The sequence below is a fragment of the Trichomycterus rosablanca genome, chromosome 4, assembly GCF_030014385.1.
Source record: "Trichomycterus rosablanca isolate fTriRos1 chromosome 4, fTriRos1.hap1, whole genome shotgun sequence".
NCBI classification, from domain to species: Eukaryota; Metazoa; Chordata; class Actinopteri; order Siluriformes; family Trichomycteridae; genus Trichomycterus; species Trichomycterus rosablanca.
The window spans coordinates 32882985-32897201 of NC_085991.1; the positions used below are offsets into that span (position 1 = coordinate 32882985).

The 14217-nt window shown below is 34.6% G+C and overlaps 1 protein-coding gene and 1 long non-coding RNA gene across 3 annotated transcripts; both read left to right on the forward strand.

Annotated features, from left to right (window-relative positions):
- leap2 (liver-expressed antimicrobial peptide 2) lies at positions 1-1447 on the forward strand. Its single transcript, XM_062993226.1, has 3 exons — positions 1-189; positions 412-581; positions 814-1447. Exons 1-3 carry the CDS (start codon positions 115-117, stop codon positions 851-853), a joined length of 285 nt encoding a protein of 94 aa, XP_062849296.1. The 5' UTR covers positions 1-114; the 3' UTR covers positions 854-1447.
- Positions 1448-8518: 7071 nt separating this feature from the next.
- LOC134311581 (uncharacterized) lies at positions 8519-10514 on the forward strand. 2 transcript variants are annotated; one of them, XR_010011449.1, is made up of 4 exons: positions 8519-8562; positions 9353-9395; positions 9695-9738; positions 9912-10514. It is a non-coding gene; the product is annotated as an uncharacterized LOC134311581 (long non-coding RNA). The 2 variants fall into 2 exon arrangements; XR_010011448.1 differs by lacking the exon at positions 8519-8562 and having other exon boundaries at positions 9275-9395.
- Positions 10515-14217: the final 3703 nt, after the last annotated feature.

Sequence of the window (14217 nt, forward strand, 5' to 3'; positions counted from 1 at the left end):
ACTGGGGCAAACTGTCTGTGGTGATTTAGAAGTATATAAGACTACCAGTACCGAGTGTTGCTTAATGACAGAGTAGATAGTGTTCTGAGAAGTTGATAAACCCATTCACGCAGCATGCAGGAGCAAAGTCACTTCAGCAGAAAAGCTGTCGCAGTCTGGTGTCTGGTGCTTCTGGTTCTCACCCAACAGGTACATTTATTTCACTTTAAAGTGTTTTTAATGTGACTTTATCTGTAATGCTGTTGTTTATGTGATTACCTTTCATTTTAAGGTTTTATACATTTTCACAAGATATTTTATTAATTTAAAATAAATATATTGTTAATATATTGCTATGGTGATGAACCACACTGCTTTATAGTTATGTTTTTCTTTCTGTTATGTTCAAATATTTTATATTGGGTTTTTCAGGTAGCATCCAGTCCTGTTCCAGAGCTGGAGGACCTCTCGGGCTCTGTGCAGGGAGCTCAAAGGTCACTCAGGAGAGTGGTCCGTATGACTCCCCTTTGGAGAATTATGGGTACTAAACCTCACGGCGCCTATTGCCTGAATAACTATGAGTGTTCCACAGGAATATGCAGGTACTGTCAAGTTCATTAATGCTTTTAAAATTGATGTGCATAGTTTGAAGCTGTTGTTTAGTTCAGTTTTTTTGATTTTGCTTCTTAGCTACTCATAATGTAGTACAGTGCTGCTTAACCTGTGGCCTTTTAGACATGGAGACGCAGCCCCACACTCATACAACAGACCTATTCCTATACATATACTTAGTTTTTGTTTATGTATTTATATATGTTTATATTTGTTTTACAGGAAAGGACACTGTTCGTTTGGCCAACCTAAGAATTCCTGAGTGGAAAGCTTTCTTCTCCTGCTCAAGTGCTGTTGATTGTCTTACAATCTGCAGTTGTCCCATGGAATCAGAAGAAGATGGCTTGTTTGATAGTGATGGACAGGTTTTGCAATGTAAAAAAAAGTTAAGCCAGGTAAAGAATGTTGATTATGTAAAGATTGATGCATAATACATGTTGTTCAGTGGTTTAAGTGTGATCATATAGGTTTATAATACACATTCTTCTAGTTTACAGACATAGACCTCACACTATATTTCTAAACATTATGTTTATACTTTTTATTTAACATTTTATATTATCTTCAACCATGCATGGATTAGATTTTGGGTGGTGCTAGTGGTGAAAGTGTTATTGATAAAAAGACTGGCTAGAGCTGGCTTTCTTTAAATCCAGAAAACCATTAGTATTAGATCATTCCATGCTCAGATACTGTGTAAGTGGAGCTGGGAGTAAGTTTGTCTGTAAGTCTGTTCAGACTTTCAACCTGAGTGTCATTGAACTATCGATAGCTTTTAGCAGAAAGAGAGAGAAAGTGTGGTCAGATGTGCAAGGGTGACTTCTGTCGACTGAATAAAAATACTATTATTATTTTATTTTTTATTTATGTAAATTTTGATGAATCTATAATATATTTCATCTCACATAACATTGTCCTAGTAGTTTCCTGTGTCAGATCATCTATTTATTATATTTCCTTACTTATTTTGTATTCTTTATAATCTTTTGTGTTGCTCAGAAAATGTGAAATGTTCTTACTTTTGCTTTAGTTGTAGTCGTCACATCACAACTGTGTGTATTTATGTACTGTATATTTGCTTAGTAGCTACTATGCATGATGTTAAATCTGCATGACTAAATAAAAAAAACCCCAAATCTGTTTGTATATATGTATGAAGCAAAGTGTCTACAATAAAAAAGTCAGTTAAGTTGAATTGTACCAAATTCAACAGCATAAATGATCAAAACTTCTCTTTCCATTTATCCAAAATGTCATTAGGTATGTGTTTAACATTTAAAAATATGTTTAACAGATTACATGTCAAACCAGATGTTCAGGCAATGCACATTAGCCAAACCTAAACCAAACACGTTTGCAGAGTCTGTGTTTAAAGGAATCTCGGTGCAAAAAGTACTGCTGAGCTCGATTTCCATACAGATTTGTTAAAGGTCAGCCAAGCTTGTGCAACTTGGAGAAAGAATGAATGATCAGAGACCTATAAATCATAATGTTTGACTCAGCAGCTAATGTATTAAACCCTGTGGGATATTTAGAAATGCGCTTGATGTTTACTTCACTCTCTGCTACACAGAACTACACAGACAAATTCAATTTACCATTCACAGTTAAATCTGTTACCATGCTTGGAAATTAATGTAGAAACAATTTATCCTATCTGTGCAATCATCTGGAAACAAGTTATACGCAAGTTAATGAATGTAACAAGAGGAGCAATATTTTATATTTGTTTAACTTCTTTTAAAATAATTAAGTGAATGGTAAATTATATACTAGTTTAAATGAAACAGCTTACAATTACATCTAGAATCCAACGTTTTTAACGATTCCATTTATTAAAGCAAAATGCTGTTTAGCCCAGCTAAATGCCTACCAAGCCAGTGCCATTATTTACCATTATTCGGGCGACACAGTGGCTCAGTGGGTAGCACTGTCGCCTCACAGCAAGAAGGTCCAGTGTTCGATCCCCAGGTGGTGCGGTCCTGGTCCTTTCTGTATGGAGTTTGCATGTTGTTCCCATGTCTGTGTGGGTTTCCTCCGGTAGCTCCGGTTTCCTCCCACAGTCCACAGACATGCAATTGAGGGGAATTGGAGATCTGGAGATACAAAAATTCCCCAGGACTGTGTTCGAGATAACCTTTTGACCTGAAGATTTGATTTTGTTTGTTTGTTTATTGGGATTTTAACGTCATGTTTTACACTTTGGTTACATTCATGACCGTAACGATAGTTACTTATTACACAAGATTCATCAGTTCACAAGGTTATCAAACACAGTCATGGACAATTTAGTGTCTCCAATTCACCTCACTTGCATGTCTTTGGACCGTGGGAGGAAACCGGAGCTCCCGGAGGAAACCCACGCAGACACGGGGAGAACATGCAAACTCCACACAGAAAGGACCCGCCCCACCTGGGGATCGAACCCAGGACCTTCTTGCTGTGAGGCGACAGTGCTTGACATGATGTTAAAATCCCAATAAAACAAACAAACATTTACCAATTTTCACAAAGGGAGAAAACTTGGAACAGTGGTAAACCTTCTCAGGAGGGGCCAACCTAGCAACATTTCACCAAGAATGAAACAATGACTCATCCAGGAGGTCACAAAAGAACCCAGATGAACAGCTAGAAAACTCACTTGCCCCAGTAAGGGTCAATGTACAGTACATGATTTCACACTAACAAAGACACTGGGAAAAATGACATCCTTAGGATAGTTGCAAGGTACAAATCACCGGTAACCAAAAGGAACACAAAGACTTTTATCGCATTGGTCAAAAACATCTAAAATGACTAAGATTTTGAGATAATATTCTGTGGACAGATTAGTCAAAGTTTTTTTTTTTACATAAAGTTTATTGCACAGACATTAAATAAGTACAAGGTTACATAGCATTTATTGCATACAGTCATGTAAAGAAAATCCAAAAAAGAAACCCACTGAAATATTTCGTTTTTTATTAAGAAATATGGACATATCAACATTTAACCTCCTTTCAAACAATACAATCTACAGACTAAAGGGATATAATTGCATCACCTTAGCACAAAAAATACAAATTTGACTATAAATTTATGACATAAAAATTACGTACATTTTTTTCTCAGAATAAAGTGAGGACAACCTTTGCCCTAATAGCTGGTGTTTCATCATGTACCAGTCTGTGACATCAACTGGCATTTTTTTTTCATATTAATTTATGCAGAATTCTTCAGCTATGGGGGGTTTCTTTCATACACACCCCATTCAAATCAGTCCACAACATCTTAGTAGGATTAAGATTCAGGCATTGACTCAGCCTAAATGTATGAGGTCTAAATAACACTGGCTCCTCCAAAATCCTCTTCAGCTATGTTCTAATAGTTTGCAGCTGATGTGGTGCGCCTGATTCCAGGCATAGTAGCTCCCAATAAAGGTCAAATGTCCATGTTTAAATATTCCAGAAGAGACAAGGGTTTTCATGAAGTGACCAAAATTTTTTTCCACATGATTGTATATGATACACAAGTTTTTAGTTTGGAGATGTGAACTATATGTTCAAAACACAAGGGATAAGAAAGCCATTTACAATACTGTTGCACAATAATTGTAAAGACCTATGAATAGTACGAGGCACATGCGTTGAACAATGTGTTGAAAATACTGCTAATATAGCTAATCAATTCATTTGCATTAACAGCATATAACACAGAGTAAGAGTTTATGTACCGCAGTACAATAAAACATGACTGGGTCTTGCCTGAGGATTTTATTTTGCATTATGCAGATCATCTTCCTGCCTCAAGAAATCATGTGTTAAAATGTTATTTTATTTAATGGTTCCAAATGTCTACTATAAATCCAACATATAATAAAATTAAACTAATAAATAACACCCCTTCAAATTTTTCAAAAGTCACATCAGAATATAGTAAGACATCTGAGCTATGTTGGAGGAATTGTGGACAAGTGGGGGACTTGACCCATACATTTTGGGAATGCCCTAAACTACCAGAATTCTGGAAAAGTGTTCAAAAAGAGATTAACCAAATTTTAGGAATCAGCTTTACATTAGATCCTGCACTGTATATATTAGGTATACCACCTAATAACATGACTGACAGGGACTTGATATATTTATTTTAGTAGCAAAAAAAGTGATAACAGTGTGTTGGTTAAAACCTCAACCACCCACCATTGTGCAATGGAAAGATATGGTTAAAAAAGGTTATCATTATGGAAAAACTACAGCAAGATTACAGCTAAGATCAGATAAGTTTAACAAAAAATAGTTACCAATAATGCTTGAAATGCAAGAACTGTAATGACCTCTTTTCTTAATTATTTGTTATCATTTTTTTTCCTTTTGTGCTTATGAATGCATCTCATACATGTTGGAAGTTGTATGTATTGTTTTGTGTGATTAATAAAAAATTAATTCTCAAAAGTCAAATAATTAGTGGTGTAAAATAAATCTGGGTAGATAATTACAAATATTTAAAAAACTTAATTAAAAAGGATAAATTCTTTAAAAAAAAAAGTAAATAAATAAAAGTATAAATAAAGTTTAGTGTATCAGAATAAACTGGGCACAATTTAGGAATATACCTTGAACTGACCATAAGTACATACTGTATATCACATGGCATACTGGCATTTGAAAACATCAGAAAAATCAGAAAAAGTTATTTTTTACTAATTAACAATAAACAATGTCAAAAAATATTAACTGTTAGCAAAAAGACACTTTATTACACTGTAAACATAAATTACACTGTAAAAATAGACAAGATAGCGTTGAGAATGTCCTGTTCTAGTCAGCTATCTTCTTTTGTTCTGGCAAAAAACATTTAACTGGCAAGTGCATTGAAGTTTCCTAGAAATGCCATTAAATCATCTAACAAACTGATGAACTAATCTCCTTTGTTCTGCAAAATCGAAATATTTACAAACAATTGCAATCAGAAATATTCAACCACCCCAAAATGAATGATGTAGTGTTTTAGAGTAGCAGAATATTACGTTATTACTGCCATCATGTCAAATTATTTAACACCTACATAATCTTACAGATTTTAAAACCTAATGGGTTATAACATGGTTAAACCAGTGGATACTCAATAACAACTAATTTACATCAGCTTTTATGTGTTATAAACACTACCCAGTGATTCATGTGTTTAAGGTGTTTATATTGTTGTGAAAACTAAGAAGCTGTCACAAAAGCTGAAAGAGGAGAGAATTTTATCGCACTAAAAAGGCAGTGGGTATAAGAAGATTTCTAAGACCTTGAACATTCCAAAAGACACCACTGGGAGTATTGTTCAAAAGTTCCAAACTAGTGATGCAGCAGCTAACCTGTCTCCGTGGCAACTATAAGATGATTACTTAACAACCAAGGATGTCATAGCCAGACTCCCTGACGCACGCCACCTTTGACCAAGAAGGTAAGGGTAAGGGTCGACTGAAATACACAGGGTTCTGGGACACAGTTTTATAAAGAGACAAATCAAAACTGGAACTGTTTGGATGTATTAATTTTCTAGTGCAAGAAAGAGGAGGCAGGATGACCAAAACAATACTATCCTCACAGTTAGTAATGTGGAGATGTTTTTGTTTACAAATACGATCAGTCTTGACGCTCGGACAGGCATCATGGATTCACAGAAATGGCAAGTAATTTTAAGGAGATACGTTATGCCTTCTTCTTCTTCTTTTCCTTGGCCTTTGTCCCGTTCGAGTTGTGGGGTCGGCTCTCGGCGGATCACGATCCGCGCATCGATTTGGCACAATTTTTTACGCCGGATGCCCTTCCTGACACAACCCTCCCTATTTTATCCGGGCTTGGGACCGGCACTACAATGCACTGGTTTGTGCATCTAGCGGCTAGGTATCTATAGGACAATTCAGTGTTTCCAATTAGCCTGGTGGCATGTTTTTGGACTGTGGGAGGAAACCGGAGCACACCCACGCGGACACGGGGAGAACATGCAAACTCCGCACAGAAAAGAGCCGGACCGCCCCACCTGGGGATCGAACCCAGGACCTTCTTGTTGTGAGGCGACAGTGCTACCCACTAAGCCACCGTGCCGCCCATACATTATCCCTTCTGTAAAGAAATTAAATCTTAAAACCTTAAAAATAAAATAAATTAACTTTCTCCTAGCTACTGTTACAGGTGCTAACTAATCAAACCCTCACTGCACAGCTGAAGAGGATGAAGTGAGTGGTATCACAATGGCAAGAACCAAAGAGCTCTCTGGGGCCTCCAGAAAGAAGGTTGTAGATGCATATGGATGGCCAATTTACTGTTAAAATAATGTCTTCTGTACATATATTTAATTACTGCATAATAGAAATACAGCACACTAAACCATACACACTGTGCTTGTAATAATAGCTTTGCTATTGGTTGAAATCAAATTTAGCACACTGTTCATGATATCATTTATTTATTCATTCATTTCATTTGTTTGTACTAACTGCTTTATCCAGATCATGGTTGCAATGGGTCTCTTTGGCGCTATATGGCCACACTGAATGCACAGCAAAAACGAACTCACAAAGTGTGCCAACCCACTTACTCACTTACTCAAACCTATGGCAAAGATTAAACTAAGGTCCCATGACCTATATTGCTAGGTGATGTATACTATACCGGTGGCTCCATGTTGTCGCCCATGCTTCATCAGTTTATAAGTGCATAGTTGGCATCTAATCATGACCTCTTTACATATCATTGCTTTAATTGAATTATCTGTTTTCAGCAGATAGCTAATCTAAGCATAAACATTCTGTGGCTCTACCCTGTGAAAATTAATTTTTTACATACATAAATAACAAGGTAGGTGGGTCCAATGCCACAACCATCGATTTATCTGCATTTCTGTAATCTTCAAGTGAAGAATTTCTTAATTTCATATTTGAAAGCAGCTGTTGTGTCTTAGCAGTTTTGTCAGTATTGCCAGACTAACACAATATAAATATTTTTACAACACGCTTTAAAAAGTGTTGATGGGTCCCTCTTGCATACACTGTAAAAAATAAACATTTTTTTACAGGTTTTCCCAGTACATTTTTACAGTTTTTCCCTGTATTTATAAAAGACAGAATTTTTTTGTAAAATTACAAGAATAAACTGTATATTGAAAAGTGTCATGTGATTTACCATAAAAAATCTGTATAAATGAAATACATAAAAAAACTAACTGTAAAAATAAAGTAATCTTCATTGACAAAAATAGCAGAATCTTCTGTAATTTTCAAAAAAAAAAACTTTTGTTATACCGATATATCACTGTCAAATAAATAAAAATACTGTTAATAATGCATTTAAAAATGTACAATTGCAAAAAAAATATGTGAGCAAAGAAAGAAATATTTAGTAATTTTGCATTTCTTAACCACTACTTTACATACATAAATTGGAAAAACAAAGGTATTGCCTACCTTATTAGACAGGCAACAATACAATTTAAACAGATTTTAACTTTTACTTTATTTATGCATTTGTATTAATTTAAAGATTGAATTGTTAAATAAGTGCATTTATACAAACTGTGTAAAACCATAGTCAAATTTAAAACGTTATTAACTGTGATTTATTCTCACATTTATAATATTTAAATCAAGCATAATTTACCCATCCCCACATTCACAGGAAAAATGTATTACAGTTCATCTGTGTAACATGTTGGGTGCACATTCCAACCAGAGCACCACAGATATAAAATGATGCTCTAATTTACCAGTTACACACTTTTGAGTGCCTGTTGGTTTTGCATAAAGAATATATGCTGGTGTGACACAAATCAATTACATTTTAGATTTAAACATGACTGCATTGTGTTTATTAGTTAACTTAACTTAGTTGCTTTATTTCCCTGGAACTACTTAATGCAATAAGTTTATCAGGTGAAACCGGATATGACGCACCGGGGATTACGCAATACATCGTGAAGGCACATTGTGTTTCAATGGCATCTCAGGTAATGTGAAGCTTTACAAAATCTTTTTCCATATGTCTAATTGCATGCTAATCATGATGTTTATCTTATTATATTGTTTAATATAGCTCTTTAGTTGAATAATATTCAAGTTTTATTGCTGTACATGCTTTATTTGTTTAAAAATGCTAACGCTAATTCGCGCGTGCTAATGCTAACGGCGGACCTGCTTATAGTGATTTATTTATTAACATTTTTCCAGGGATTCTGTGAATAATATTGAAGTCTTGAGGCAGATTTTAATAGATTGCCGCTGGCTGACTGTATATTAAGTCCGGTTGCGCTGTGTGTGATAACGTTGCATTGCCGTGGTGCTAGCTAGTGCTAAGCTAGTCAAGTTCAACAGCCAGTATTCTCAACTTGTGGCAGTAAGATTCTTTCCCGAAAGGTAAAAATGGCTTAAATTACTTAATGCAGAAGTATATTAGAAGAAGGTAAAAAATAAAAAGATGTGTAATATTTGCTGTGCCAGTGCATTAAAAAACATGGACACAACCTAGCTAGCTAAGCTGTGAGCAGGCAGCTCGAGCCTGAGGGGAACTTCAGGCTTTTCGTTTGGCGCTCACGTTCTGCACAGACTTAAAAACAAAGTGATTCTGTAACGTTAGTATCATTACAAACCTGAGTTTTGTGACTGTTATCCTCGAAAGCACACACATGTGAACAGTATTGGATAATCAATGAATTTGTAATGTTAAATGTATTTACCATAGAAATAATATTTTAGTTATTTACAACAAAACAACTGATGTTTTGTATCTTCTGTTTACAGATGGTTGGAAATGTGTATTTGCAGTTGGACTGACCTTTTACTGGTAATTTTTTTTCTACATTTTATGCTAAATTGAAGAATATTGAGCTACTTTTGACTGAACTAACTGAAGTTAAGTTTAGATTAAGTGAAGAAGAAAAAATGTGGAAATTCTTATTATTTATCCTGTTTGGTTCTTTTACTTACTTTTTTGTTTTATGTATTTTATGTCTATTTTCTTATTTAAGCTGGTAATTTCTTTATAAATATTTGTCTTGCTGATTTTGATTTCCTTTAGTTTTCTTTAGTAATTTTTTTATTTATATATAATTTTAATAGTATCCAATTTCATCTACAATTTAGGATTCCTCCAATCACGCAATACCATCAGCGCTAGGAGGGTGAAGGTAAGCACAAGTTTCCTCTGAGTTGTTACAGCAACCACCCCATCTTTTCGGGCCAGTGTACATCTGAGTTAAAATAAAGGTTGAAGTGAGATGTCAGATATGTTAAGTCCTAAATGGAAATTTGTGTACTGTTAAGTTTAAGAAAGTGATTTCCCCCCTCTGTTCCATTGTAGGATGGTAATATGGCAGCAACTGAACTGGTGATTGAGGAGACTGGTCTTGGGATCTATGTGACTAGAGTTGAGGGAGCTGAAGCCATGGACCCCCCTGCCAATACTGGAGTGGTATTAGAAGGTGGTGTGGTTCTAGAAGACCTGGGCAGTGTGTTCCTTGCCTTTGCAGTTCGGGCTGATTTATGCCTTATATATTTATAACCTTATGATTTAGAACTTGAGTTACCCTCCTACATTCAGATACACTTTTGATGCACTCCAAAAACTGTTTCTGGAGCTAGATGCTAACAAACTGTCTCATAAAGCTCAATTACTAAATATAAAGCTATTCAGTGAGATGTGGTCCATACTGAGTATTACACTTGTGACGTACTGTTTATCGAATCCCACTGTGGTTGCACTTTCTGAAAACTTTAATGTTGGCACTGACTTTTGTACATAATTCAGATTTGTTCAGAAGTGTTTCATGCCCATGTAGACATTTCACTTAACTGTGTGCTGCTTTGTTAAACATTTTCCATTGAAATGAATAATGATTGCACTTATTGTATGCTGTATTGTGTTAGACATCTGATTTTTACACTGATCAGCCATAACATTAAAACCTCCTTGTTTCTACACTTACTGTTCATTTGTGTGAAAATTATTTGGGTCAAAAATAGCTGAACTGTGGTGGATTTTGATCCATTTTGAAGCTGAAATTAACAAAAGCTATTTATATACTGCATTTATAAAGTTCTATATATGTTCTAAAGTTCTATATAACATGTAACAGCTGCAAAATTTAACAGTAAGTATTATGCAGACAAATCTTAACCTACTTAAAATTTTTGTATTTTGTATATTTTTTTAAATGAAGAATAACAATTTAAAAATACAGTTAACTTATGTTTTAGAGAAAGAAAATGCTTTTATTTTGACAGTTTATTAATGAATTTAGATAATAAAAAAAGACAATTTAACAGATATTTTTTGCAATACCTCTGACAGTTCATTTAAAATTGGGCTTTTGCTAAGTAAAATTACATGGGTTTTTTTTGTTTTATATGCAAATATTTTGTGAAAACAGTAGTAATTATCTGTACTTAAACTTTTGTTTATCATTTATAAAGATAATTATTCTGTTTTTTTAGAGGTGTATGACACTTCTAACAATTAATATATGTTGAAAGTAGAAGATTTCATGAAATTATAGGACAATTTCCTGTAAAATTACAGTGATAGATGTTAATTATGGTAAATATAATTACCGTTTTTTTACAGTTTATCTCTGTTTTAAATTTACAGACATTCTCTGGCGCCCCTGCTGCCAGAAAAATACCGTTTTTTTACGCTTTTTTTTTTTTACAGTGTAGGAAAAATAAAATATTTTAACAAAACCCTTGGAAGTTATATTACTTAAATACTCTTTTAATTGTAGTATATTAAAACAGAACATTTTATTAACTAGATGTAATCAAACATTAGTTAGCTTTGTGAAAGACACATACAAACAGTAGGCCTATGTGAACTGTAAGCACTTTTTGTCACTTTTAGTGACTAAGAAGAATCTGTTTACCATTATTTTTATTTCTCTGTCCCAGATAGATAGATAGATAGATAGATACTTTATTAATCCTGAAGGAAATTAAGGCCTCAGTAGCAAGTTACATAAATCAAAGTCAAAAAGTAAGTAATAGTACACACTACAGAGATTCACATTATACAAAAAAAGTATCTGGGCCAGTGATAGCTCAGTGGTTAAGGTACTGGACTAGTAAACAGAAGGTTGCCGGTTCAAGCCCCGCCACCACCAAGTTGCCACTGTTGGGTCCCTGAGCAAGGCCCTTAACCCTCAATTGCTCATTGTCTTCAGCTCATTGTGTAAGTCGCTTTGGATAAAAGCGTCTGCTAAATGCTGAAAATTTAAATGTAAATGTAAATGTATCTGTATAACCACAACAACACTTGGACAACACACAACAACAGGACCTGAGGGTACATATGGTACATGTGGTACATATGGAGGTGTTATTTCAGTTAACATTGCGAGGCTAGTATAGATTATAAGTCACAGTTGTAAGATATAAATTATAAAGTTAATTATAAAATGAATTTAAAGTGAATTATAAAGTGAATCACAGTGCAAAGATAAGAAATGTAAGAAAAAAGTAAGAAAATTTGCAGATTTATGTACATAAGGTGCGGATGTGCCTGTCTGTGCATGTGCACATGAGTGCCCACAAATGTGAACACACACGTGCTCACCCACATACATAGATTATTGTACATGTGCCACAATTCTGTTACATTCATTCCTCAGTTCCTCCCCGCCCCCCTGCAAAGAGTTAAAGAGCCTAATGGCTCTGGGAACAAAGGATTTCCTGAGTCTGTCTGTAGAGCAGCTCTGTGACAGTAGTCTGCCACTAAACACACTTCTCTGTCGCAGAAAGGTTGTGTTCAGTGGATGGTTTTGATTGTCCATGATGGAAAGCACTTTGTTCAGAGTCCTTTTCTCTGTTACAGTTACAAGTGATTCCAACTCTATTCCGACCACCTTTCCAGCTTTCCTGACCAGTTTATCCAGCCGTGTTGCATCCCTCTTCTTAATGCTGCCTCCCCAGCACACCACACTATAAAAGAGAGTGCTAGCAACCACAGATTGATAAAACATCTGCAGGAGTGTCCTACCTATGCTGAAGGACCCCAGCCTTCTCAGGAAATAAAGCTGTCTTTGTGTCTTTTTGTATATATTGTCCGTGCTTTCAGACCAGTCCAATTTATCGTCCAGCTGCAGCCCAAGGTACCTGTAGGTCCTTACTAACTCCACATTAGACTCCTCAATAGAGAACGGCTGCAAGGGATGCCCAGATCTACGAAAGTCCACCGCCATCTCTTCAGTTTTCGATGAATTTATCTGTAGATGGTTCAACCGGCACCAAGCAACAAAGTCATCCACCAGGGTCCTATACTCCTCCTCCTGTTCATCCCATACGCACCCAATGTACACAAGTGTACATAAATGTACATAAATGTACCAGTACATAAAATGTACCAGTACATAAATAGATAGATAGATACTTTATTTAGGGGGAAATTATCGGCCTCCAGTAGTAAAACAAGCAAAAGAAGAAAAACTAATTCAAATATTAAGTAAGTAAAGTATATACAATATATATATATATATATATATATATTATATATAAGGGATACATATTACATAAAAATATAATATCAGATATAGGTAGAAATTAGTATAATAATAATAATAATAATAATAATAATAATAATAATAATATGTAGATAATAATAGTATAATTAAATCCCAAACATACACAGATAAAATGTATTGTACTATCATGTAGTGATTTTTCCTCTGCAACCAAAAGCAGTGCTCTCTGTGTCTACAGTACATTAACAGGTCGATTTCTTCAAATTGAAATTTTGGTATCTGGTCCTTGCAGCCATGACATAATGCTTGATTTTTTTCTGTATTTTTTCTGTATCAATTTCCATACGTTTTATATATTATAATTACTGAATAAATAAAGTAATTAAGAGTGAATGTTATACAGTTAAATCCTGTTGAACTGAGTCTAAGGCTGAATTCTGCTATAACACTTGCCTGAGTGATTGCTGCCACTTAGTGGATACCAGCAACAAAACAACAAAACAAACAACGTTGTTACAGGGTAGTTGTTAAAAGGTAGGTTACAGTGAAGGTCAGTGGATTGATTAAAAATAAATATTTTACTAATTATATAATACATAAAGCTAATGTTAATGTTATTTTTATTTTAATAGATATACAACAGTAGTTATTTTGATATTTACTAGCAGCCCAGGACCCTAGAGCTAAGTAGTTACCATATTATGTTTTGTAATTGAATGAATGTAGGCCAAACAAACATTTTGTAAATTTTTATAAAAAATTTGTGATTTGTTAATTTTCATATACATTACAAACAAATGACAAATAAATGATTTTTCATGGCAGATCAACTTAATTTTGTTTTGTAAATATTAACAGATTTTGACATAGGCAAAATAGTGAAAAGTTATATCGTTTCGAAACATTTCACAATAAGCAGGTAAATTGGTTGAGGGTCATGGTGGGATATAAATAGAGGATCAATGAAAGGCTCAGTGCAAACAAAGATTGGTTGTGGCTTTCCACGTTGTCAGAGGGTCAGTTGAAACAGAATATTTCTCAGTGAAAGAATGCAAATACATAGCCAAGTACTGTTTAGGGCAAAACTGAAAACCACTTTTCAATTTGTGTGCCTTTACAGAAACCGTTATGCTACTGTGATAAATATAGCCACAT